General features: G+C 44.3%; 2 protein-coding genes across 6 annotated transcripts in view; one reads left to right on the top strand and one right to left on the bottom strand.

Moving 5' to 3' along the window:
- Positions 1 to 5913, top strand: part of MYO7A (myosin VIIA) — a 97389-nt gene extending 91476 nt beyond the window's left edge. Inside the window, exons 45-49 of the mRNA XM_019612314.3 lie at positions 10 to 195; positions 956 to 1072; positions 1932 to 2015; positions 2480 to 2599; positions 3586 to 5913. Coding sequence (XP_019467859.2) covers positions 10 to 195; positions 956 to 1072; positions 1932 to 2015; positions 2480 to 2599; positions 3586 to 3675 — 597 coding nt within the window. The 3' untranslated portion in view covers positions 3676 to 5913. The remainder of the gene's footprint in view (positions 1 to 9; positions 196 to 955; positions 1073 to 1931; positions 2016 to 2479; positions 2600 to 3585) is intronic.
- Positions 5914 to 7240: 1327 nt separating this feature from the next.
- Positions 7241 to 27162, bottom strand: part of GDPD4 (glycerophosphodiester phosphodiesterase domain containing 4) — a 35496-nt gene continuing 15574 nt past the window's right edge. For all 5 annotated transcript variants that reach the window (XM_085216486.1, XM_010706148.4, XM_019612315.2 and 2 more), the window contains 13 exons: positions 26390 to 26483; positions 21000 to 21059; positions 19224 to 19322; positions 17642 to 17735; positions 16019 to 16164; positions 15552 to 15634; positions 14503 to 14653; positions 13652 to 13876; positions 12855 to 13012; positions 11316 to 11463; positions 10190 to 10272; positions 8855 to 8937; positions 7241 to 8223 (listed from right to left, as the gene is read on the bottom strand). In XM_085216486.1, coding sequence (XP_085072612.1) covers positions 8192 to 8223; positions 8855 to 8937; positions 10190 to 10272; positions 11316 to 11463; positions 12855 to 13012; positions 13652 to 13876; positions 14503 to 14653; positions 15552 to 15634; positions 16019 to 16164; positions 17642 to 17735; positions 19224 to 19322; positions 21000 to 21059; positions 26390 to 26483 — 1456 coding nt within the window. In that variant the 3' untranslated portion in view covers positions 7241 to 8191. The remainder of the gene's footprint in view (positions 8224 to 8854; positions 8938 to 10189; positions 10273 to 11315; positions 11464 to 12854; positions 13013 to 13651; positions 13877 to 14502; positions 14654 to 15551; positions 15635 to 16018; positions 16165 to 17641; positions 17736 to 19223; positions 19323 to 20999; positions 21060 to 26389; positions 26484 to 27162) is intronic.

The raw sequence follows: 27162 nt of genomic DNA, 5'->3' as shown, positions 1-27162 counted from the left end.
CCTATACAGGAGTTACCAAAGTATCTACGTGGTTACCACAAGTGTACACGGGAAGAAGTCCTGCAGCTGGCAGCTCTCATCTATCGAGTAAAATTTGAGGATGACAAGTCCTATTTCCCCAGCATCCCTAAGCTCCTGAAGGAGCTGGTGCCTCAGGACCTCGTCCGCCAGCTCTCTCCAGATGACTGGAAACGGGTAAAACAGCAACTTTATTCATATGTCAGTCTAGGCTTGGGGAAGCCCATCATCTTGTGTCACTTGTCTGATGTTCAGCATTGAAGTGGTGTTGCCAGAATGAGTGACCTGTGGTCCTTCTTGGGCCTTAGCAGAGCACGGCTCCCCATCAGCACCAAGAGGAGGAATTGTACATGTGTGTTTGGATGGGCTAGTCTAGAACATAGAAAATTAGAGATGTCTCTCTGACAAGAAACATTCTTATAAGTATTTTCTCTTTCCTAGAATTCGAACTCAACCATGTATCCAACCAACAATTTGTTGGTTTCTTCAGTAGAAAGTCCCTCTGTCCCCTCTGCTTCATAAATTGGAGATCAAAACTTACAGTCCCTACAGTAGAGTTACCAACATGGCTCATCAAAGAAAGGAGAACCGACTTTGGTTCCAGGTTTTGTTCCAGTGACCATCCAGTGGAAGCATTCATTGGTGCAGAGACTGGAATCAACACTTGTATAACTTCTCTAGCTATCTTCTTGGTGGCTATCCCAAAACTTGCCAAAAAACACTCTGTAGGTTAGAATTTAGTGCAGAGAGAACTGTTTGTAGGTTTATCATACACTGTGGTTTGTTAATGGATCTCAAGGAAAGCCAAATTACTATGTGAAGCAGTTATGATTTCTGGTAGTATAGTCCACGTTCGTGGCATGATGCTCCTTCCCTGGAGAATTTCATGGTACTAGACAATGCAGACTCTCCAGTTCTACTGTCTTCTCTGTTGCAGTCCATTGTGGCATACTACAATAAGCATGCAGGCAAAACAAGAGAAGAAGCCAAGCTTGCCTTCCTAAAGATTATCTTCAAGTGGCCTACATTTGGATCAGCATTTTTTGAAGTGAAGGTACTTGCCCTTCTTGGAGTTTTCCTGACAGCTTTGGGCCAAGTTCAGAAGGTCCTATCATGGGGAGGTTCCAGGCATGCAGGGTTGTCCCAGTATCTGGGCTGAACTGGACTGGGACTACTCTGATGAGACAGAGAAAGAATGTGAGATTCTCCATCAGTAAAGGGCTGATAAAGTAATTTGTGGCTGCCTTATCTCTCTACAATACTGAGACACTGTAGAGCACCACTGTATCTCAGTCATCTTTGGGTCTGTCCTCACAGCTGTACAGCCGAAGAGGCAAGAGCCATTCTGTTTTGTGAGGGGAAAAAGGGAACATGCAGTTTTCCACATGATGTGTCTGCAAACACCACGGACCAAATCCGGGAGTACATCCCATGCTGGCAAAGGGCTGGAAGAAGTGTTTACCAGCACTAATTAAACTGAAAGTAAAGATCAGAAAAGGACAGAACAGTTTAGTTTTGGCCAAAGGATCCACAGCAGCAGTCAAGAGGAGGAGCAGAGTCCCAGACAAAGGGACTGCGTAGAAGATAGTAAGTCTGGGGCTTTGCCATCCTGCCCCAGCTCTTCCTTTCCAATGGTGGGATAGCTTGACTTTTGGAGATGTTGAAGAGGAGCAAGGAACTTCATACTCTCTGTAGCTCACACAAATATCAGGTACATAGGAGATCTGTAATTATGACAGCCCTTACTAATTACGTCTAATACCTTAAAGGTTTCTATGTTTATCTTTAAATCATTATCTGGATAGCAGTTAATGAGCCAGCAGATGCTGGCAGGAGAGGATAGACAGAGGAAAAAGGAAATGATTTTGCTTGACACTTCCCCTGATCAACTCACCTCATCTCATTTCCAACAGCAAACTACAGAGCCAAATTATCCAGAAATCCTTCTAATTGCCATCAATAAACATGGAGTCAGTCTCATCGATCCCAAAACCAAGGTAAGACTGAAGTCTTCACCAGATGCCCTTGAGCCAACAGCCCAAAGGCTGTGTTATTTAGAGATACAGGAGATCTCATTAAGCCTAGTTTGAACAACTGAATAGCCAGAAAAGATCCTGGGGAAGAAGAATTGAGAGCAGCAACTCTTTGAGCCCTGTAAATGGAGAATATACATACTCCTTCCTTAATCTTTTCACAGACATTAGGACTGGAGCTGGAGTACATGAGTTCCTACTAGGTACTTCCACCAGCCACATGGTTTTTCCAGAACAGCCAACCTCCACAAGCACTGGAGGATCCACAGTCTTGCACCTCAGTGCTGTTCCTATGAGGCCGTGGTATAGTCTTATTTCAACAGACATCCTCAGTGTGCTTTGAAGGAAAGAGAACATGGAAGGCCCCCAGGACCTTCATAAAAGTTGAGGCTCTTGTGTGTTAACTGTCAGCCTTGTGTTCCCATCAGGATATTCTCATCACTCATCCCTTCACCAAGATCTCCAACTGGAGCAGTGGCAACACGTACTTCCATATAACAATCGGCAACCTTGTGAGGGGAAGCAAGCTGCTCTGTGAGACATCCCTGGTAAGGAGGATCAAAGATTATGGCACACAGTTAGAGCAAATTCTGACATTGGCAGGCCAAAATTAATTGCTTCCAGTAAGCTGTGTCTCAGAGATTCTCTGAGTTGCAGGTGGTCTCGTAAATGAGCCCCCATAGTTGTTTGTTTCTTCTGCATTTCAGCACCGTAAGGTTACTATCTCCATAACACCTTTTTTTAAATGTGGGTTAGACATCAAGTATTGGGATGTGTCAGGTATGTAAGGTCTCACCTCCGCCTGTGCATTCATGCAAGGTTTTACCAGGGCTCTCATTGGGTTCATCATCCAAGTTATAGGCAAACCTGAGGTGCTTGGGCATTGCCACTCCATGAGCATGGGATTCTTCTCCATGCCATAAGAGTGAAAAGCTTAACATCTTACAGTAGGAGGCTGCCCAGGGAGGTGGTGGAGTCACCATCCCTGGAGTTGTTCAAGAACCATGAAGATGTGGCACTGAGGGACATAGTTAGTGAGCGTGGTGGGGATGGGTTGGGGTTGGACAAGATGGTTTTAGTGGTCTTTTCCAGCTTTTATGATTCTATGAAAGCAGATGTGGGCTCAAGGGGTGTACTTTTACGAAGGTCTTTTGTCAATCTTGTCCATACTAACAGTCACAATAACAACAAAAAAAACTGCCTAGCAAATCTTAAACCCAAAGAATGAAGGATAAAAATTTCTGCCAGGTTTATTGTTATTAATTTTGGACATCCTGTTTATCATTGCCCACTTGAAAATCTACTCCCTTTCCAAAGCTCTGAACATCAGTAGCATCCTGAGAGTGTTTCACACTGCAAATACTTTGGCCTTTTATCCTTGTGTCAGGGTCCTGACATCCAAGGAGAATGGTGGAAAAGAGGGGAAAAAAGAGGGGGAAGTACACCCGGTAACATATAGCGTGTGCTGATGAGGAATAAGCCAGAGACTAAGTTTTTCTATAAGGACATGTAAGAACTTCTCTCTCTTCACCAGGGCTACAAGATGGATGATCTTCTGACCTCGTACATCAGCCAGATGCTAACAGCCATGAGCAAACAGAGGAGTGCAAAGGGTAGCAAGTGAACTGCAAGAAGCCACTGGCATGTGGTCATGGGGCTAATTCACCAGCTGAGGGCTGTGGGATACCCATGCAGCTGGGGGAGAACCTTTGCCTCCCAGATGTGGAAGATGAGCCGAACACCATCAGGGAGCTCGCTGGACTCTGACCTTGAGGGCTCCAATCCCACCACCCCTTCCAGTGAAGATGACTATCTCTGACTTCCCATCCTTCCTCTCCATCCCGACTACACCTGGACCTCAAAGAATTCCAGAGGACAACACTGCTCACAAACAATGACTTGAGCAAAAAGACTCTGGCAGGAGGTTTGCCTGAACCCAATGGCTGGCATCACAAAGGCTCTGGGAAGAGGATTTGTGTGTGTGTGTGTGTGTGTGGCTTGGTTTGGTTTGGTTTGTGTTGTGTTTGTTTTTTTTAAGTGACGAGACAACAATTGGGATGCTAATGCCTTTTGGTGAGCTTATGGACATTTTAGATTTGAAAACAAGTAGCAAAGACCCAATCCATCCTGGAGAAGTGTCCAATGAACACTGCAGGGCTTGTTTTTTGATATTAAAAAAGAATATGCTGTGTTCTCAAGGACAGAAAGAGAAAGCAGGCTGGGAGGAGCACATTTTAACTAGGAATCAGAATAAACAAACCACTGATTGAACATGTTAGAATATTAAAGTGCTGTCTGTGCAATGCTGGAAATATTTAACGAACAAATTTTAAAGTTTTGTTTCTTCTTCTATTTATTTTTTAAAATATTAAAAAGAAAGAAATGTTGCATTTTGTGCCGATATCTGGACAATGCCTTGGGGCTGAGGGCAACCTGCAGGACAATCCCTCATCCAAGAATTCCCCTGGAAACATGACTGCCAGCATCTAAGGCACATCTGTCCCAGTTAAGAGCTCTGCTGGAAGTGAAGCATGGAAGATGAGTTACCTCCTTTTGCCTCATGTTCAGACAAATTAACCTTGGGAGGATCTTTTCCACAAGCTTCAATATGGATGTGGGGGCTTTAGAGTTCTTACTCTAGGAAGACTATGGCCAAGCTCATGTGCAGAAATGATTCTGACCTTAACAGGGACTTGGACATCAACACTGGAAACAGCTAATGATTAACTAATGATTTTATTGTGCTTTTGTGTGTGTCACTGTATAAAATGGCTCTCTACCAAGCCCAGCTGGAGCCTGAACCACTCACAGGCAGGGCAGGCCCTTGGTCTCAGTGGGCTTTTCTCTGTCTTTGGTTGACCATACTCATCTGCTGGGTGCTTGTCTCATCTTCCACCCAGCATGCAGTGTGGAGCAGCTGGACTGGAGATGGGACTTGCCAGCAGAGAGGAGGCTAACCCACACTGTGTGTGGGAGAACAGAGGGGAAGGAGCATGGGGTACCTTTCCAAAATCCAGGCTTCGAAGGATCAGGTGCCTGGGTACATGGTATCAGGAGATATGAGAAGTGTCCACCAAGATCTGATGCTGTTCTCACTAATGCTGAGTGGCTCCCAGTAGATGTGGGAGAACTCTCTCGGTCCTGTGCATTGGATTGATCTTGGCTGCACTCATAGAAGTCAATACTGTACGGTACCAATTGTTGTTGGAGCTCAGCTGGGCTGTTCCTCAACACCATGGCACTGCTTGTTGAACCACAAGGAGTAAAAGCATGTGGCTGGGATGCAGCAGCGACATTGGACCTTGGTTTCTCCCCCAAAGCAAACAAAATGCTGCATGGAGACATCCACTCACTGGACAGAGCTGCCAGAGATCTCCTTCCTTCACCCTGTCCCTGCCTGTGGCACTTTGTTGATGGGATCATGGTAACACCAGCTAAGGAGCCTTGTCTCCCCAACAACCATCTCCAATGCTCCTCCTCCCTCCCTAGCTGCCGTGATCTGGCTGGCCCAAGGATCCCACTCACTCCTCGACAAGCTTTCATCATTCTTACCACCACCACCACAACTTTCTTGAGTTTCCTGCCATCTTTGCCTCTCCCCACAAGCTCAGTTCAAACTGTAGAAATGTTTTTTAGTGTTGTCCTGGGGAGTTCTCCCCCTCAGAACTCCTTTGTCCCCTCATTCACAGCCCTGTTGGCCTCCCATACACCCTATCATTTTGGGGGTGCTGGGACTCTGTGTGTGTGTGCCTGTGTGTCATATGTATTAGCATCTGCTGGCCTCTTTGTATTTACATCAAACAATGTAACATGCAAAAACATATGTCCAAGTGAAATACTCTAATTAAAAGGCATAAAGTGATATGTGGGAGGCTGTTCTGCACTGTGTGGTTGTGGTACCTCCAGGGGTGGAAGAATGGGATCAGGGCTCTCTCTCATTAGGGAAAGGACTTCTCTTTGTGTAGTGGGACTCCTGGAGAGAATATCCAGCGATGGGGAGCATGTCATCAGTGTGCTTTGGCATTTAAGGACATCATTTAATGAGCATGGTAGTGATGGGCTGACGATTGGACATGATCATCATGGAGGTCTTTTCCAACCTTTCTGATTGTATGATTCTATGATAAATGAAATCTCTTTGGGCAAAACCCGCTTGGGAGCCTTGGGAGTTTCCACTGTTCATCCTCTAAGATAAGGCCTGGATCCTCCAGAAAGGCAAATTTTGAGCTGAATCTCTGGATATAGGAAGTGCTGGGTCTAGAGAACAAGAGGTAATGACCTTAAGTTGCACCAGGAGAACTTCAAGTTGGTATTAGGAAAAATATCAGAGCAGTAATGCACTGGCACAGGCTGCCCAGAGTGGTGGTAGAGTCACCATCCTTGGAGATGTTAAAAACTATGGAGATGTGACAATGACACTGAGGGACATGGATAGTGGGCATGGTGGGTGTTGGACTTGGGTTGGGCTTGGTGATCTTAGAGGTCTTTTCCAACCATAATGACTCTATGCTTGTATGAAAAGTTTCTGTGCGGAATTCAGACCACCAGCCACATGCTTAATGGTGTTACCAGGCTGTGCTAGCTGGAAAGCAACAAAAATAGCTGTGTAGCTGAGACACAACAGAGCTCAGGATGACTGTTATGGGTCAGCCTGGGACACACTGAGGAGACCACAACAGTTGAGGGACCACAGCCTGTCCCAACCACATCCCTTACCTGGAGCACCCCATGGAGCACACCACCACCCAGTCCAAACACTTTCAGCTCTCATTTTTCTGCTCATGCATCTGCACCTGGGTGGTACCTACAAAAGCGCTGAACCAGCTATGGGTGCAGAGTACGAGGAGGGGATTTAACACCATCATCAGCATCCTCTGCATGTTCTATAGATCTGGAGCTGTTCTACAGCAATCCTTTAGCTCTCTTCAGAGGAAGCTAGTGTCTTTTTGCATTTCTAGCCTCCAAAATACTTGAAAATTTCAAACTTGGAAAAGTTCAGCCCTTCTCAGCAGTGTTAAGTTTGAAACCTCGCACTTCCCATTCACATTTCACTTGTGATATAGGTTTATTTAGCAAAAACATTCTGCTGAATGAGGCTTATATATGAAAAGTTGCCTGTAGTCTGATTTTGGTGAAGATTACTATGTTCTTCCCCTTTCCTTGTCTGCTGGAATAAGAACAAAAGAGGATAGGAGAGCCAAAATGTATTTAAAGCTGCACTTGCAATTTACAAAATAATAATAATTGTTAAAAAGTGTTCTTATTAACTGTTCAAGTAGAAATTTATGGCTTAAACCTGGGAGATGCTCAGCTTTCCTTTGCAGAGCAGAGTATGGTTTTCCTTCCCCGTGTGCCAGAAGCCACTGGGAGAAATGAAAACTGAAATAAATCCCAGGATACAGAGCAGGTATAAAGATCTTCCACAGGGGAAAAGAAGACAGGACATTTGGTGGAACCAGTTCACATGCAACAAAATGAAGAAAAGTGTTGTGATCTTTGTCGTAGTCCTGGTAATTACTTGGCAAAGGCACCAAAAATTCCTTTTGCATTCTTGTGGAATACTCCCTCACTGAAAGTCAGGGTGAGGAGGCTGTCCCATTTTGACTAATGGAAGGACTAAAGGAATGAAAAGAAAAACCTGCCCGCCTGTATTAAGGAATATTACAGACCCTGCTGAACCATCCACCAGCACCTGACCATCATGGTGGGGCTGGTGTGCTCTTGGGCTGGAAAAGACCCATGAGGAGAAAGGGGCTATGGGGACTGGGGAAACGTGGGCAACCAAGGACAAGGAGGACCAGAGAGTGCTCAGATTGATTACCCTCTGAGATGCCAAAAGTCTCAAAGAGAAATGGTGGCTACTACATGGGTACTCCTAGAGGTTTAACCTCTCTAGCTGCAATCCCATGTGTGCTTCCCTTCACCCTTGGGATCCCTGCCAGGCATGAGATGATGAGGAAAGCAGGGAGAGAACTCAGTGCTCCTCTCCATCGGGACCATGATGACAAATGGCTCCTTCTTAATAGAAGCTCATTGGCCCCTCTTGGCAGGCTGGATTTGCACTGCAGGAAGAGTCAGCAAGTGATGCTCCAATCTCTGGATCTCAGTGAGATGGCAGCTCTGCATCCTCCCTGCTCACATCAGGCCATGACGGTTGGCATGTTGCTAAGCTCTGGAAAAGAGGACATACAGTAAGCTATTGAAATACTGACATACCAAGACAGCTTGGTCCTAAATGCTTGCAAATGGGGTTGGGTCATTTTTCTGGGGGTTGGAGATTCATGATCCTTGAGGTCCCTTCCAACCCTGGCCATTCTGTAATTCTGTGATTCTGTCTGCTTCTTTGGTTCAGAAACCTAGAGCGTGGAGGCATCTTAGAGTTGCCCAGAGATGTGGTGGATGCCCTGCCCCTGGAGACTTTCAAGGTGAGGCTGGATCAGGCTCTGGACAACCTGATCTAGCTGTGCATGTCCCTGTTCGTTGTAGGGGAGTTGGATTAGATGACCTTTAAAGGTCTCTTCCAACTCTAAGGATTCCACGATCTCCAAGACATATTATTAATGCATATTATAGAATATAGCATCTAATGTATATTAGATGTTTGCAGACAGTGATAAGATGTATCTTGAACTCCTTTCTCGTTGTATAAATCCATCTCTTAAAAACCTCAAGCTCCATCCCTGACCAGGTTGGTGGTCCCACTGGGCTCAGTCCTGTCTGAGCACCAGCACCAACCCATTGGCTATGCTCCACAGAAACCTCCCCAAGCAGAATCCAACTCCTGCCCCTCCTCACCCACTCACCTGTCCTGAACTTGTTGTAGGTGCCACTTTCCAGCATCGGGTCACCTTCATGGGCACAGCAGGAGAAGCTCCGCTCTCGCCACCTGCAAGGGGCAAAGTGCCTGGGTCAGCTCCCTGTAGCCCTGGCCACCTTATTCTCCTTTGTTAGAGCTGGAACTGCCCAGTTATTTGGGGATTTGCTCAGGTCTTTAGTGAGAAGGGAGCCTGGTGATGCTTAAGTATTCACACTTCACATGAGCAATAGCATTTTGAGGGCAACTTTGTGATTAAGCCTTGTTTTCTAGGAAAGATTTAAGGGATTACAGTCCTTATTTTGCAGCCACTGGTTCCTAAGCAGACAAAGACATTTAAAATTTGTGAGTTCGGTGGACTCATGAACCTGATAAGCCAGATCACACAGGTCCCCCAGGCACACCTGATGGCCCCGTGCTCCCAGAAGCACTGGGAAAGCCCTTGCTGCAATGGCAGCCCAGAAGAGCCTTCTTGGATGGATCAGAACCATCTGCAAGGTCCTGAGAAATGCAACAACATGGAGAAGCACATGGAAGGGAGCCTGGAGGAGATGGGGATGGGAAGATCTAGAGATGGTAATAATGTATTGCATGGGTGTGGTCATTTCAAGCCATCTGCTGCAACCTGCAGCCTTGGAAGCAAAGTGAAAGATGCTAGAGCAAGATTTGGGTCAGGACTGCAGAAAGCAGAGCAGGGTGAGTGGTTTCTGATCCAACCATGATGCATCCAGAACACTGATCCAAGTTTCCCCAGTAATCACAGATAAAGTCATGGGCAGCACTAAAGCAAAGAAAACACAGTGCTGGGCACACTCAGGTGTTCTCAGCTGGGAGGATGGATTTTCTCATTGACTTTGACATGTGTAGACAGAGAGACTTGGAGGGCACAAATACGAACAATGAGAGCTTTCCACATAATGTCTAAAGTCCTAATACCTGAAGTCCTAATCTAAATAGTAAGAATAGAAGAATCAATTCCTTTTTCAGTCCATCAGCTTTGAAAACTTATTTCTGTTGCTACTCTAAACCCACCATGTCCATTTTGAATCCTTCAGGTAGACAAAAAAGGAAAGAAAAACAGGAAAGCAAGCAGGAGAGGTTTTTGGAGATTTTCAGGGCACTTGTTTGTTTGTTTGCTTGTTTTTTAATAATTCCTGAAGAAGAGCAGTTTTAACCCTTCGGGACAACATAAGCATCCCTCCATTCCTCTGCCAAGGGCAGCAGATCAGTTTAGAAGGCAGAGGAGCCAGGAGTTGGACACAGCGATCCTCATGGGTCCCTTCCAACTCGGGATATTCTGTGATTCTGTGAACTCAGTAGTTACCAGTGCAGAGCAAAGATGAGCGAGATGAGAAGCACTGAGGTCAGGTCTGTCAGGATCCACATGATGTTGTACTGCCGTGGTGTCTGAAAGAGAACAACAGAGGAAATGTTCAACACCACGGATACTGAAGCATGCAAAAAAGCTGCTCAAGCTCCTTCTCACCGCTTGGCCTTGGCAATTCAGCTCCCTGGTGTGCATGTGAAGTGATATCCTTTAGGTGTTTAAAGCAGTTGGAAGCATTTGGAAATGGTCACCTGCCATTGGGTGCAGGTGCCAAGCCATCATCCTTTGTAAAAATTGATCCCTTGGGTGTCCAAGGAGACTGGATTGCATTGCAGTGAATACAGCAGAGACTCCTTGTTTGTCCCTACAACATTAGTATCAATTGATGGCATCTGTTGCTCCTCACAAAACTGTCCTCGAGAGAATACCACTGAGGGGCTGGGGTGGCTCCTGCTTTAAGCCTACGATTTGCCCTCAGATTGGACCTCACCCACCCTCAGAAGGGATGAAAATGATTTAGTTTTCTGGATGAGAGATGGTAGCATTTTAAAAGCCACTTCAAGACTGTGAAACTAGTTATGCCAAGTGGTACAATGCAGGGACTCTGGTGAGAACATGGCACTCCTCAGCCCTACAAATCGTCAAAGGCAAAGTAGAGGATGGAAAAGCAACATGAAAAGCTCCTCCTAGCAAGGAGGGGTTGCCTCTATGCTTTTTTCCCTTTGGTTTGTGACATCTGACCAAGTTTGAAAAGGAATGCAGGAGTTACTGGTCATTAGGAACTCCTGAGTGCAGTAAGGTTCTTTAGAATCTCAGAAATTGAAATTGGCATGCAGTAACCATGCAATAACCACATGTGCTCTCAAAGCCCCCTTCCTTTGTCTTTACATAAGTGTCACTAGGACTTGCTTTCTTTCCTTTCCTCCACAGACACCAAGTCCTACCAAGCAGAGTGCTTTTCTACGGGCCATGAAATAACAGGAGTTGAGAATGATGGTAGCTGCAATGGCTCAAAAGAACCAGACTTAAGTTCGTGAATGAATTGGTCCTTGAGCTCTAAAGGTAATCATGAACATCCTACCCCCCTTTTGTACCTCAGGAACAAGAGAGGACTACTGCTTACCATGAGGAAGAGTGGCTGGCTGAGGTTCTTCAGCATGTGGACAGCATTCGTGGTCACAGAGTGCGCCCCAGAGCACCAGGCCAGGGAGAAGAGCCAGGGCTCATTGATCACATAGAAATTGGTGGTGATGTTTGCCTCAGCATATTTCCTTTAAAAGACCAAGAGGTAATTGCCTTCATTAAGAAAAGCAAGGAGGTTAGTACTTCCTTTGGGCTGAATCAAGGAGATATGGCAAATCTGTATAGGAAATATTTGCTTTAGGACCTAAATAAGGAATAAACAGGAAGCCCAACCAGCCAATTTGATAACAATTAACTAATACAGATTATCTGGTCTGCTGCAGGCAAATGTAATTCATGTCTAAAAGAGTAAAACTTTGTTTATCCTTCTGGCATATTAATCAGTCATAACTGATAGAATGACTTGGGTTGGAAGGGACCCTAAAGCCCTTCAGTTCCAACCCCTACCATGGACAGGGACACATCCCATAGATTGGGTTGTCCAAAGCCCCATCCAACCTGGTACTGAACACTTCCAGGGATGGGGATTTTAAATTCTGCTGTTTCCTAGGCTTTTAAATTCTGGGGAATATATCATTAAGAAAACATTAATATTATTAATATTGAAAGGGTTCGGTTTTTTCTTTCAATTATTTTTAATTAGATGTCAATATTTCCATAAATAGGACAAAAAGTCTTATTTACAAAAGAAGAGTTGGAGAAGTCAGATATTTAGTGTGGGCTTTTAAGGCTTGGTTTTTTTACTTTTTTTTTTTTTTTTTTTTTTTTTTTTTTTTTTTTTTAGTGGAATAGAAGAGAATGGAGACTTCTGCAATAAATGTGCAGCCTTCCATTGCACAAATTACACTGCTAGTTTATCACGAGCAACAGAGCACTGGTAGCTATGGTGACAAGAAATTAAGGCTCCAAAATACCATCTGTGAAAGGGTGATGGTTTCTGACCACAGCATCATGCACTCACACAGATGTTTGTGGAGGCCATAGAAGGTTTAATAGTTGTTTGTTCTCCATTGTTCAGTGTTAGACATGCTGGGGACAGCGTGTGTAAAAGGACAAGAAATCAGAAGATAGTTGTGTTCTATCCAGAAGATCCCCAGATCCTTGGAGGTGTTCAAGAAACATGTAGATGAGGTATTTAGGGACATGCAATACTGGGCAATATTGGTGAAAGGGGGACAGCTGAACTAGATAATCTTAGAGGTCTTTTCCAACCTTAATGATCCTATGATTCTATGATTTTATGACTTTGGTTGATTAAATATGGACTTGGGCTTGGGTAGGAAGGGGACTGGGGTTTAATTATGCCACCTTTTGGCCATAGTCAGGGTCAGCAGAAGGAGTGAATTAAAGCCCTTAACCTCCAAAATGCGATAGGGATGGCCGCTTACTCCCAAGGAGTACTTTCTAAAATGCTATCGATCCCAGAGTTGGTCACTGGAGGGAGACATTGCCACACACACGAAGCAAACGTTCTCTAGTCAGCACGCAGACTGCTCTTGGGGCTGAAACTGCAACGTACCGAATATCTTCACTGGACATTTCGGTGTAGGCCAGGTTGAGTTTGACAATATTATCCATCAACAGGTCTTCAACCGGGGCCTTACTGCCCATGGTCTGCTGGAAGCCAGGAGCAACAGACTGAACAAAGGACCTCATGTCATTCTCCAGCCACAGGACCTGCAAACAACAAGAGGACCTTGTGAATTCACAGTGAACTAACTAGCAATTTCTATGCTCTTCGCTCAAATCTGGTAAAGATAAGGTCTTGAGGGGCTTAACCCAGCCTGTCAAATTACATATTTCTTGCAATGATCAAAGAACATTTATTTGCTGGGTTTAAACTTGCTTCTTGACAAAAGTCATTTTCATCAAGAAATTGGTCTTCAGTGTTCCTTCTTATCAACTGGAAATCACTGAACATTTCCCATTGCCCTAACAAAAGTTGCAGTGTTTGAAATGAATGAAAAAGCAGCTTTGTTAAATGGGAAAAGAAACTGAAAGTATTCTTTTATCCCTTTTTTCCAGCATGGGAGCAGACACGGATCAGCTTAACTCTGTGGAAATCAGTGGACACATAACCTGGTCCACATGGATTCAGCATGTATCCTAAGCAGAGTGTTGCCTGGGGAAGGAGGAAGACAGTGAATGCTCCCAGCTACTTTAACTTAAACCAGGAGCTTCTATGCAATATATAATGTAAGTATGGGTGGCAGAGAGTTGGCTGCCAATTATTACAGTGATGAAAGAACCCAGTGTTGACCTCAATGTCCCAATTCAGTGAGCAATAGAATGGGATATGAAGATTGGCCACCCTACCAGGTGGGGTCTGATCCCCGACTCGTTGAGGATGACTTCCAGGGTTCTGTTGATCCATGAATTCCTGTAAGGATGTTTCTCTGGAGGACGGTAGAGATCAAATATCACAAGTTTATTCTGACTGTCTGCGAGGCGTAAGAAATTACTTAGCTTGTAAATTGACTGATTCATTGCCTGGTTTTGATCTGCCCTTGACAGGGAACCCATGCATGAAAAAGGTTTGTCCTAGAAACAAGCAGATACAAAAAGGAAATCAATCAGCCCGTTGCATCTGGGAGTCTGCTGCATACAAACAGGTCATAGCTCTGTGGAGGAAAAAGTTTGTCATCAGTCCTCAACAGGGCAGGATATTCTATTTTACTTAGCCCTTCTACCCGGGGAACAAGGACAACTAGTCTAGGCTGTAATGGCACTGCTCCTGGGACCTGAACTGTCTAGTTCTCACGTAGCCCTGCTGTGCTTCTCTGCCCCACCACGTTAGCTACATCACACACAACGGCTTGCACAAGGTCTGTTAGGTTGATGGCTAGACTCGATGATCTTATGTCCTTCTCCAACCTAAATTGTCTATGATTCTATGATTCTAAGTAGCTGTTATCTTCTTTTTCCAGCATGTCAGTTCTGCTGCTGCCATGATAAAAAGCCACAAAAAAAACTACCAGCCAAATATAATAAGTCTCCAAAGCCTAAAAGCCAACTGTACAAAACAAGAAGAACCTATAGCTTAAGAATCTCTGCTGATTCTGTTCTGGCTAAACCAGAAATTTACGTCCTAATATTCATCCTAATAAGTAGTAGCCAGCTGGTTTCTCTTCCACAACCAATTGATGATTGTCCTTTATGGTGCTTACCTTTAGGAACCATGCTCCGGCATTCAACTCCTTCAGGGCATCCCAGGAGAACAATGCTGCATTTTGAGCAGTGTCATTGGGATAGACCTCTTTGATGTTGGTTGTCCTGCTCAAGGTGCTGTCATGCATGAGAAAAGGAACACCATCGTAGCTGTTGGAAAGCAAGAATTCAGGTCACTTGGGGTGCAGTTCATTTAGGGCACAAGCAGTGTCATGCTAGGCGAGAACAAGTACGTGGGCCACCACAAACATAGCTGTGTGACCTCCCTCAATACAGAAAGTAAGATAGAAAAGAAGTATGGCACTCAAAACACCAACCAATATTGCTGGCTGACCCTGGGGACTTGGTTTCCTCAGGGACAGAACAGAGATAGTGCATTTATGCCTGCCAGCCCCTAAAAAGGTGGATACAATATGATGTGAAAGGCACATTTTGCAGATGCCAGTGTTCCGGTGTTTTCTAGGACAGAAAAAACCCTCACGGAAGTCTGTAAGCCAGACTAGGGTAGGAACTGCCTTTATGTGCTGCAAAATGTTTAAAATAGAGTATGGAGATGATCGTAGAATCATAGAATCATGGAATCATAGAATGACTTGGGTAGGAAGGGACCTCAAGGATCATCAGGCTCCAACTCCCCAGCCACAGGCAGAGCCACCAAACTCCACTTTTAATACTAGGCCAGGCTGCCCAAGGCCCCATCCAGCCTGGCCTTGAGCAGCTCCAAGGATGGACAGGATATCCAGAGCCTCTCTGGGCAGCCTGTAATAGTGATGAGGTAATATGTTGATCATAGCCATGATGGCAATGTGTTGATGGTTGGACTAGATGATCTTAGTGGTCTTTTCCAACCTTAATGATTCTATAATTCTATTTTTTAATCAGTAGCTACAACTTACTGACTTGCCCAAGATAACCATGCCCCACAGTCTCTGTCATCATAGGTCAGCTGAGGGACCCTATCGGTAAAACCACATTGCCTGGAACTACACAGCCCTAAACGCTCTTAGAAGAAGGATGAGCTTTGTGGGCTGTAATGTTGTCCGCTTACCTAATGGTGACATCTGTTTCAAGACCATCTGCACCATGTTCAATTGTCTTCTGAAATGACATCTCAGTGTTTTCTGGGGCCAGCTGATGAAAGAAATGGCCCATAAGCAAAATAATTTTAGATACACTCTGGAAAACTCTTCAAATACATTCTGTCTCCTTGTAGCTCTTCTGTTTTCTATTAAGGGATCACCATTTTCTTGATAAAGTCTCCTGTTTCCTTGGCTACCAAACTTCGCCCCTCAAGAGCAGTGCTGTTAGCAGAACCGCAGGGTGATCCTTTTGGCATGCAGTTCCAAACTGAAATACCTCCCCTCCCACCCTCCACTGATTTCTTAAGGGGAAAAAAAAAAAAAGAAAAAGAAAAAAGAAAAGGAAAAAAAAAAAAAAAAAAAAGGAAGAAGAAGATGATGACAAAGATAGCAATACAGAAGATGAAGAGATGTACAACTACTTCTCCACACCTACCATTGGTGCTCCGCGGTGTCCGATGAGGGCTGGCTTTGGTCCAAGTGTCCCCACCTCTCTGATGCAAGGAGAGTACATCCCCAGAGGTATCAAGAAAAGAAAGAGAAGGATAGCCAGGTATGGACCAACAATTATCACCTGAACAACTGAAAGAATTCGAAGGAGGAAGGCTAGAGTTAATCCATCTGGTACATATGGGTTCACCTTGCAGCTTGACTTAATACAGCCCTCCAGCTAAGTAAAACTGTTGGGCTTTATCCCAACCCTTTTAATATCTCTTCTTTCCCCACCTTTTCACCGTCTCTCCAAACAATGAAATCCAGGAGAACAAACTGGCCAAAGAAGGTTTTGGGCTGTCTAGGTTAGGACTGGGGTTTTGTGCTGCAATTACATCACACTATGCCTTCAGGCAAGACACAGCCTTAAATTCTTTTTCTTTAGATGTGGTGCGATGCTGTTTCCCCCAGCTATAAAGAAATGGTCCTCAAAAGAAGGATGCTATTTTTTTTCTTACTCAGATAAGAACAAGTAACATTTTGAAGTTTCATTGCCAGTGAAAAAAATGAGGAGGAACCTTTCTCCTTCAGCTGTTCTCCATTCCCTTAAGGTGAATGCATTCATAGCTCATTCAGCTTGCTGTCAGTGGCTTCTTCCACGTGACACAGGCTCCTACAGACCCTGGTTGCATGGGCATTGCATCTCAGAAACCTGCTAACTCATCACCTACAGTCTTCTCTGGTGTCTGTTGACATGTTACTTAAGAGTGATCCTTCTCTCAAAGATAGAAACTGTTCCTCTGGGAAATGAATACCTATGACCATTATTTATCTGGTTAGGTACCACCATCTCTCTGCACACTCCAGTGGCTGGTCCCACCAGCGCATTTTGTCTGAGGTCAGTGGGTTTTGTTACAAATTAGGTATACGAAGAAAAGGGTCAGGTAAGAGTGCCCAGTGCCAGGCTCTTTTGCAGTTGTTCCTGCCCTGCCCTTAATCACACTTCTCAGAGTTAGACTGGAGCTCTCTCTGGAATAACATCAGGTAAGGAAAACAAATTTCTTTACCAATCAATCAGAAAGTTCTTTCCCCTATTTCATTGGCTTCTCCTAAGATTCTCTAGTCTGGATTGACTTTCTGAGACATGAAGCTGAGCACAGCAAGCAAAGGTCAGGCATTGCTTGCTTTCTCCTGATTGACCAAATTTCCATGCATGCCTCAGAATATGGGGATTTCTGCTTAGCTCTTTATCCTCAAGGCTGGTAGCTACCTAGATGGAGGCCAAAACTCTGCAGGTCAGTATGCAAATCATGAAATCATAGAATCGTGAAGGTTGGAAGAGACCACTAAGATCACCAATTCCAATTGTCAGCCCATCACCACCATGCCCACTAAACCGTGTCCCTAAGTGTCACATCTACCTTTTTCTCAATAATGTATATGGACAGACAGACAGGACAGTGCGTTACCCAAGTTAAAGCCTTACAAACTTCCCTGAAATACTCAAAAACTAAAAGTCAAGTCCAACTGGAGAGTGGATATAGGAGTAAAGGCTCCTTCACATTTGTTTTTCCTCACTGAAATGCATCTTCTGTCATACAGGGAGCGGGAAGCAGAGTTACTATACCTTTCTTATCTGCTCTGATGGCATGCAGAGCCATGGGCCAGGAGAGGAGGACCATGATGGTTATTGCTCCTATGTGGAGATAGGGGGCTGTGATCTGGCAAGGAGAGAAAAGGATTTTATATAAAGGATCAAATGCGGATACAGGTGGAAAAAAGCCCCAACACGACAGTACCTTCCCACGTGGTTTCTCTTCTCTCCCACACCTAGGTTGAATCCACAAATCGCCCCAAAATTCAGGGAAGAAAGGTATGTCCCCATCCAGGCTGGTGCCCCAGAGTGCTTCTCGCTTTACTGTGCAGCTCTCCTTTCTTCTATTCAGCTGAAAGGTACAGGGCTGTCCTCGTCCATGAGGGCTTGGCAGGCAGTCACCTTCACCACCATGCCTTAATTCATTAACATCTTCCAGAGAGCAGCCATTTTAATCCAGTCAAATTCAACCCGATCCTACTCAGGTAACAGCCATCTCCAATGCAACTAGGTCTTTGAAATAACGGCAACAAACCTGAGTTTCCTAAGCCTTTCCTATTGCTCTGCCTATGCCTGATTCTCTAAGAATTAAAGGCTGAAGAAAGTAGAAGTCATTGAGAGATTTTTTTTGTGTGATGCTATACTGCTTTGGACACTTGATACTTCCTTCAATGAGAAGCAGGATTCAGTTGTGTAAACAAAGGCGTCATCTGAGACTTCCAGGATATCTGAGATAGTAACACAGGGCTAAAGGACGTGACATAGGATCTAGAAGAGATGCGCGTCCCTTGGGAACAGCAGCAGGAAGCCAAATGAAGCATCTCAAAGGGTCTGAGTACTCAAAAAAAACAACACCTGCGGGGAACCCCATGGATCTTCTGTCCCCTTCTCCTCCTCCCCTGGAGTCTGTGCAGAGGAGAAGCTAACATTTTCTAATTACTTTTGCAACTATCTTAGCCTAGAATTACCAAACTGTAGACTTCCACAAAGACTATGAGAAACTGAAATAAATCTGGGGCTACCAGCTGCTTCCTCTTGCAGTCCCTTTGCATTGCTGTCCTAATGTTCACAGACAATAAGTGGGAGAGAGGTGATACATCCGAGTAATATCTTCAAGGCACCTCTGTTGTCAAATGCTATAACTTCCTCCCTCCTAGCATATGTGGGGACCCAGGTGCTACAACACTAAGCAGCAGTGGAGCAGATCTTGCCTCCACCTTCAGACCTGCTGAGTTGTGACCATGCACTCTGACCTCCTGCATCCCACAGGTTGTCCCACCTTGCACAAGCATTCCCCACCTACTCCCTAAGAACCTCAGTGCTTTGTTCTCAGCAGATGAAGCTCTTCTGATTCACTATGACTTCCCAAAACATGTTATATAAAACAGATAGCTCAAAACCAAACTTCAGGTCTTAGCTTCCTTTCTTCCAGTAGGAAATATTAACTTATTAAGTCCTAATAAAGGCTTATGCAAACCTGAATAGACTGCCAGGAAAACACCTGTGAAAAACATTCATCATATGGAATTTTCTGTTGATACCAAAAAATACTTCTTGAAATTAGTTGTTTTGTTTTGTTTTGTTTTGTCTTAAACAGTCTCCAAGTCCCTCTTACCTGGAACGACAGGCGGACTGTTTTCCATTGATCTCCCCAGAGTACAGACAATATGAAGATTGCTGTGATAGAGAAACCCAGGACAAGAAAAGTCCCAATCTAGGGAGACAAAGAGAACATGAATACGCTTGAGTACTTCTGCATAGGACATACAATTCATTTCCCCTGTCAGACTTATTTAAGCAGTTCAGACTCAATAAATTTGGGGTGTACGAGCTTGGGCACATCAGTTGAGAAATATCTGGTGGGACTAAAACCAAACTGATTGTGCTATAAATTGGATTTTCTCTATGACAAGATTGATTTTAAAAGTTTGGTACCCAACTTGAGTCAGCCTCAAGATTTCCTCTAAAATGAATAGAGAAAGAGGGGAATTTCCAGAGGTGGTCTCTTTCCACTAGCTTTATAATGACAGACATCTCTCTGTGAGCTGGTGTATATAGATCCCATATGATCCAACATTAAATCCTTTACCTGTAGCTGGCTGAACTCACAAGTGATGAATTGAACCCAGAGACACATTGTCACATTTTTTTTTAATGCTGAGTTGCTTTGCAATGGGCTTCTGCAACTTCAAACACTTCAGAGATGAGTATTCATTTTTTAACTGAACGGAGGAGTAGTTCATTCTGTTCTTTGACTACTTGCCCAGTTTGGTACCAAAGCAGTTATGATTGTATGCTCTTCTTGGTACATCATCTATCTGCTGGGCACTACATGATAGCTGGACCAAGACCCAAACCACACTTCAGGAAGATCCTACACATCAACATCTTAACGATCCGTCCCCAGTCTCTTCCACTCAAGGATACCATCCTAATATTTTCCACAGATTGCTCTTTCTAGTTCTTCAGAAAGCCCATTTTCAATAGCAAAATGTTTATTTCCATTACTAAAATGAAGAAGCAGGATCAAGTATCTTCCCATTCAACTACTTATTTCCACTGCATAATTTGTCATCATGTTACATTCTTCCCTAAACTGCATGGCTAGGGGCTCCTTTTTGAAATGTCTCACTTAACTTTCAAGAATTTCTTAAGAAAGGTAACTTTTATCCCTGCCCAGGGAGATGGTGGAGTAACCATCCCTGGAGTTTTTAAAGAAAAAGGCAGATGTCACATTGAATGACATCGTGGGCATGGTGATGATGGGTTGATGGTTGGACTAGATGATCTTAATGGTCTTTCCAACCTTAACATTTCTATGATTCTGTGATTATGTACAATTTTGTAGCAACAGATTCCTGAGGGCTTGCTTCTGTACCTTCAGAACTCCAGGTGACATTTCCAGAACTTCCCAAAGACAAAAAGGATGCCTGGAGAAAGACACATTTCTGCTCTAGAGAGAAAGCAGCTACTGCCTGCAGAGGCTTGTGCTGCGATCCTCAGCAAACTCCTCCTTTGTCTTTATGCTACCACATGTGAGCACGTCAAATATAGACATCCTCATCTGAATGAGTCACTGCAGGCTCCTTTCACAGTCAGCAAGGAAAAAAAGGTGGTTTAGGTGTGATTCATCTCATCTTAATTTAGATACCTGTGACCAGCTGGATGATTTGCATCTTCAGACAGTTCATTTCCCTCAGCCAAAGGGAACCTGGGGTGATCAGCTCAGGTGGAAACATCATTCTCATGGATATCTAAAGCCTCTTGAAATTAACCTCTTCCTTCCCTTCCGTCTCTCCCATAATCTAAGCAGTTTTGCACTAAGAGTACACCACAGGTTTGATGTTTAAAACATGGATTAGGGTTACCAGGAAGCCCTGACTCTACTCACCTTGTGACTCCAGTGCAAGTATAGCTGCTGCCCTTCTGCGAGCAAGCACATTGCTAGGACCTGGAAAATCAAGAAGGCATAGTTGGCATAGGATGATAAAGTTTGTTTAGTGAAGCAGTCCTGGAATGATTTTTGCTTCAGAAAGTCATTTTATGCCTTGCTGCAGAACAGTGAGGATGTTAGCAGGACAGCTGTGTGCTGAGAAATGTTTATTGCCACAGTAAATATGCTCCTGAAATGCCCAAGCACACGACAAAGCTGCCCTGTAGGATCAACATCTTTGCTGAGCTCTTTGGTGCACACACTTTGTGAATATAAACTCTGGCAGAAAGGATATAGCCAGAGCCAGCATCCATGACCTGAACCTTGCCCGCTTTTTATGTGTCTGTTGTCATTTAGATGCATATCACCCATGGGGGATATAGCTCAAGGAATAATTAATGTACCAAAATAAATAAATAAATAAATAAATAAAAATACAGAGCAGAGTGCAAAGTAGAACACATATTGACAGCAATTACAAGAAATGCAAGCAGGCACATCTCAGAACATGGACATCTACCACTGGAGATTCAAAACCTCTACTTTGTATTGGGTTAATTTCTAGTCATCAGCTGCAGCCCTATGGCTGGCATGTTCCTTTTCCTGGTGGGATACATGGGGAGGGTTCCTTTGAAGCACAGTGCAAACCCCAGTAAGGACAAGGGACAACACACAAGGCCTGGAACACTGAGAAGTAAAAGGTGAGGAAAACCAGCAAATGTCTTTGCTGGAAACTTTCTTCTGTGCTCAGATAGCTGTAGCACTCTCCCCAGCGACTGTAAGGGACAGTTTGGGGAGCAGCATCACCAGATGTTGATGTCATTGATGGAGATGTTGAAAAGCACCATTCCCAGTTCCATCCCCTGAGGGACACCATTGTCACTCATCTCCATCTGAACATTGAGCCACTGACCACCACTCTGAGTACAATCTCTCAACCACTTCCTCGTCCATTGAACAGTCCACCCATCAAATCCATATCTTTCCAATTTAGAGAGAAGGATATTATGGGGGACTGTGTCACTGACCTTACTAAATCCAAAGAGATGACATCAGTGGTTCTTCCCTTGTCCACTGAAGCAGTTATGCCAACATAAAAAGAAGAAAGGTTGGCCAGGGAGGACCTGCCCCTTGGTGAAGCCGTGTTGGTTATCCCATATCACCTCCTTCTCTTCCATGTGCCTTAGCACAGCTTCCAGGAAGATCTGCTCTATGATCTTCCCCAGCACTTAAGCAAGGCTGAAAGGTTGGTAGTTCCCTGGGTCTGTTCTGAAACCCAACTACAAAAGAATGTAATCTCTTCCTGACCCAGCTACAAATACACTCTTTTTCCAGGATGATGCTGATTTGAAGTGAGATAAGCACAGCAGAGAATACAGATCAGCTTTTAAGTACTTCTTGACATGTTAGACTCCTTTAATTTAATCCTACACCCAGTACATGATGGGTAACCGTGGGAACAGTTTGGAGGGAATTGAATTACTGTTGAAGATGTTAAGCCAGCCCCATTTAAATAATTCAGTTCAGAAAAACGAAGAATAAAGACACTTTCAAAATCTTGTCTTTTCTGCAAGCAGTGTTGTAAAGACTTGATCCAAGTCAAATGTGCATCCACTTATTCCACAGGGTGTGCTCAACCAGACTCTCCCCTGTTATTGCAGTATAACCTTCCTACGAATGATGCAGCACATCCAGGGATGCCATTGGAGGAAGAGCTCAGTTTTATGAATGGAATCAATAGTTTGCTATCAGTTTTCAAGAAGAATAATCACCAATCAAAGGGTGAAGAAGGAACTCCTGCAGTTGTACCACTGGGTACTGTAGGAGAACACATCTTAATGGGTTGGTGAGCAGATGTGTTGTGGACAAGATCCATAGCCTGTGTGTTCTGGCACAGTCAGCTTGAGCTTTCTTTGTTCTCCATGCACCCCTGAAGCTTAACATCTCAAGCTTCATCCTCAAAAGCTGTCTCAGGACCCATCCAATGTGTTGTTCCAAAGGGACCATCTGTCTCTAACAATGTCTCACACGTTTGCAGCAGAAGTGGAACTTCCTTGGGCAAATGAACAACCAACACAAGCAGGTATCCCACCTTCAAACTGTTTCCGTGCAGATCCTGGGATTGTCTAATATAAGTTCATGGACATGCTAGTGTTGGTGACTGATATATATCTGATTGTTACTATGAAGGTTAAAGCCCAGGTCCCTCTTGCCAGCCCCATCAGCTCTTTCAGTCTTACATCCAATACTCGCAATCTTCCTATCTTTAGTAAGAAGTGTGGAAATGTCTCCTTCCACCAGGGTCAGCATCCCTGCCCATGGCAGGAGAGATACAGCTACATCCCTTCCAACCCAAGCCATTCTGTGATTCTATGATCTACCAGCCAACTCGTGACTTAGGCATGCTTCCCTGATGCATATAATCCCTAATAAGTGAGTTGGATTCACTGTTATGGGTCTCACATCTGTCTTCCTTTTTCTGACTGGGGCAGAAGTTATGATGAAAAATGATGGACAGTAGTTTCCTCATCCCACCTTTCTGAACTTCAGTGCCAGTGGACAGTTTTGAGTCTTTTTTTTTAGCCTTTTTTAGAATGCAGAGGCTACAGCATTTCTGAAGCACTTTACTTTATACAGTCACAAATGACTTTCCCAAACCCTTGCAATGAACACGGTTGAACTACAGAAAGGAAAATATTATCTGTTGGTGTTCAAAAGATTGAACAACAAAAGATTTTTCTTCTCCACTGAACCTGGATTGTCCTGCAGCTAGACCCCTCAGCTTAACCTTTTAGTTTTAATAGGAATGAGAAAATTGTCTTGGGGAGCAGTAACAATTACATTAATTGAAACTGATCGTCTGAAGAAAATTACACTGATGTATGCAGGCAGAAAGCATTTTTGCAGTCACTGCTTTATTGTGCAGTGCTTTGTTCAGCAGCTGGTGGGTTGAAGAATGTTTGCTTCAGTGGTTCCCAATGAGGACATGGAAGCAGGCCTGCAGGTTCTAGTTGGATGCCATTGTTAAGGAAGAGGATACAGTGCCCACAGGTAAAAGAAACAAGCCACTACTGGTTGCTGTAAATTCTCTCAACTCCAACAAGGCCAGCAGTGTGCTCAGTTTTTTGATGTGATGTGAAGCATCAGTATAAGGAATGTAAGGATATAAGGAAAAAAGTTCTTTACAATCAGGGTAATGAAGAACTGGCAGAGGCTGCCCCGAGAGGCAGTGGGTGCCCCATCAAGGTCAGACTGGATGGGGCTCTGAGCACCTGATGGAGTTGTGTCCTTGTGCATTGCAGAGGAGTTGGACTAGATTGTTACAAAGATCCCTTCCAAATCAAAAGATGAATCTATGATCACAAGGAAACTTTGTTTGGGTGAAGACTTCAAGTCCAACAGGTATGGAGATGGTCTCTATCCAGAACTGCTCAGCCAGAACATGAGAGCAGCACCCACAACAGTAAGAGTATTTAGGTGTAGAAGGGTTTCATTGTGTTTATGTGTTTTTGGTGCTGGAGGGTTCATCACAGGCTACACTGCAAGGCTAAATGCTGTGACAGGGAAGATTATATGGTGATGACGGTGTGTTTCCAGGCTAAGGCATCGTCTGAAAGAAGTCCTGTTAGAACAAGCATTGGTGAGTCAGACTTGCCAGTCTCCTCCACATCCCTATCCCTAGTCATAGAATCATAGTATGACAGAACAGTTTGGATTGGAAGCAATCCTAAAGCCCACTCAGTTCCAACCACTGATATTTGCAAATACATCCCATACGTCAGGCTCCACCTAACCTGGCCTTGAGCCTCAACAGGTCTGTGCCTCACCACCCTGTGAATGAAGTATTTCTTCCTAAAATCTAAGCTAAAACTTTGCACATTTTGAGATAGCAGGAACATGGATGGTAGTGCTGAGCACTATTTGTGCTCCTCTTTTCTTCAGGGTCTATTCCAAGTTAGATCACAGCCCTGATGGCATGGGGCCTCGTGTCTCCCAACACCCACTGCTCATCACAGTTGAATGCTACATGTCAAATTACATGATTGACATAATGATACAAGCAAGCAGGGCAAGTGCCTTTAGAAATACCTAGTGGTTTTGGGTGAGTGACTTCATGGTGAGGCGGAGGAAATGCAGTCTGACTGCAGGGGCTGTCTCAAGAGCAGAGGCACTTCTGAAATGTTTCTCTTGTAGAACTTGTTTGGTGATAGCCCACGAACTCCAAGCTTCACCCTCTTGAGGAAAGCAGACCCTTTTAGTCTCATCAGACAGAACCAAGATGCTGGGAGGATCTATCTATACAGTGGGACCAAGACAGAATCAAACACCATAGGACACCAATTTCATGTTTACAACTACATTTCTGGCTTTACTTCATTCAGCTTGCAGTCATCACCTCCATGCTGCCAAGGACATGAAACTCCTCTAAAAAGGTCTGGGTACTCAATGGTGTTTGGATGCTGACAAAGCACAGACACAAGTTTGGAGCTGATCCAGCCAGATCCACTGGAACTGGTGATAAAAGCCAGTGGTTTTGGTCATAGTGGTGAGTCAAAGCCATCAACCCAGCCTGGATACATGACATCCCAAAATGGAAGCAGATGTGAGATCAAGCATGGACTACAGTTCTTGGAATTGAAGTCATTTCTTTGCCTGGAGCTCTGCATGCAGAAGATTGGAACACAGAGGTAGATCTGTGCTTATTTTGGGTTCTCTTTGAGGAAAACAACAGGGAAAAAGTTTGAGCAGGTAGCACCGTTGGGAAATGCTTGCCCTTGCTAGGTTTCCAGAAATCAAAGGAAGGAGCAGATCAGAAGTCCAGAGAAAATTTAATGAGATTTGGAAAAATGAAGAACTCAGGGACATTACCTCTCTGGGCATACAATTCAGGAGTGCTTTCTCACCACGTCTGTTGTCTCTGCCTGGAGACAAACTCTCCAGCAAAGCAGAGGGAATCATGGCAACACCAGTGATGATATTTCTCTTCTCCTAATGAGCACTTCTGTTCAGGGTTAGAGGAATAACCTTGTTCTTACATTACCATCACAATGTGACTCAGATCTTCATACTTCCCTGCTGTCAAAGCAACAAACTTCAGCTCCCGCATTCACCAAAGGGGTATCATTGAAAGAATGCATCAAACCTACAACTATCTCAGAAACCTCTGCACTGAAATTGCTCTTCCATGGTCAGAAATGAGGAGAAAGTACCAGAAATGCTCTCTGCGTTCCCAGTCCTTCCCAAGTATCCACTCCCAATGATGGGTGAACTTTGGTCTGACACGTCAAAGCCAACCTTATATTTACTTTGTAGGCCCGTAATTCACTCTTGCAAGGAGCTTTACTCACCAAAAGCAGTGTGATGTACATGAACAGGATTGCAGCCACTATCAGGAGAACCAGAGACCAGAGGAACCAGAAGCCTAGGTTCCCATAGTTATACCTAAAAAGGAATAAAATCTCATAACAGCATTTGTGTTACATTAGCACAGGGGCTGCAGGGAAACAATAGTTGGAGGAGAAGATGTCAGAACACTGGAGGAGCTGCAGAGGCATTTCCCAAGAAGAGAGAGGGAAGCTTTACTTCCTACCCAAAGGCTCCATAAGAGTCAATGACATAATTACACCTTTCCTCCCTCTGATATTAGAGCTATCTGGATGGCATCTAATTTTAGGTGTTAGATTTATGTAACTGTTGCCTACACAGTTCAGAAGGAAAGGATTTGCATAAAGACTCACTGACTATTCCTCTGTTTCAAGATGGGGGGCATGTAATTCTGTTTGCTCTGAGATAGCTGGTACAATGCTTCTGCTGCTAGCCACCACAACTCTTTACTCCTGGCAGTGCTGTTCAATTTCACAGAATCACAGGGTCATTTGAGTTGGAAGGGACCTCTAAAGGCCATCTAGTCAACTACTCTGCAGTGAGCAGGGACGCCCACAGCCCCATCAGTGTTCAGAGCCCATCCATCCTGACCTTGGGTGCTTCCAGGGATGGAGCATCACCACACTCTCTGTGTCAGTGACTCATTACCATTGTCATAAAAAACTTTTTTCCTCATACTCAATCTAAATCTCCTCACTTTTAGTTTGAAACCATTTCCCCTATCAATTTGAATGCT

The sequence above is a fragment of the Meleagris gallopavo genome, chromosome 1 (assembly GCF_905368555.1).
Source record: "Meleagris gallopavo chromosome 1, MGAL_WU_HG_1.1, whole genome shotgun sequence".
NCBI lineage: Eukaryota > Metazoa > Chordata > Aves > Galliformes > Phasianidae > Meleagris > Meleagris gallopavo.
This window is presented reverse-complemented; position numbering and strand designations above follow the sequence as displayed.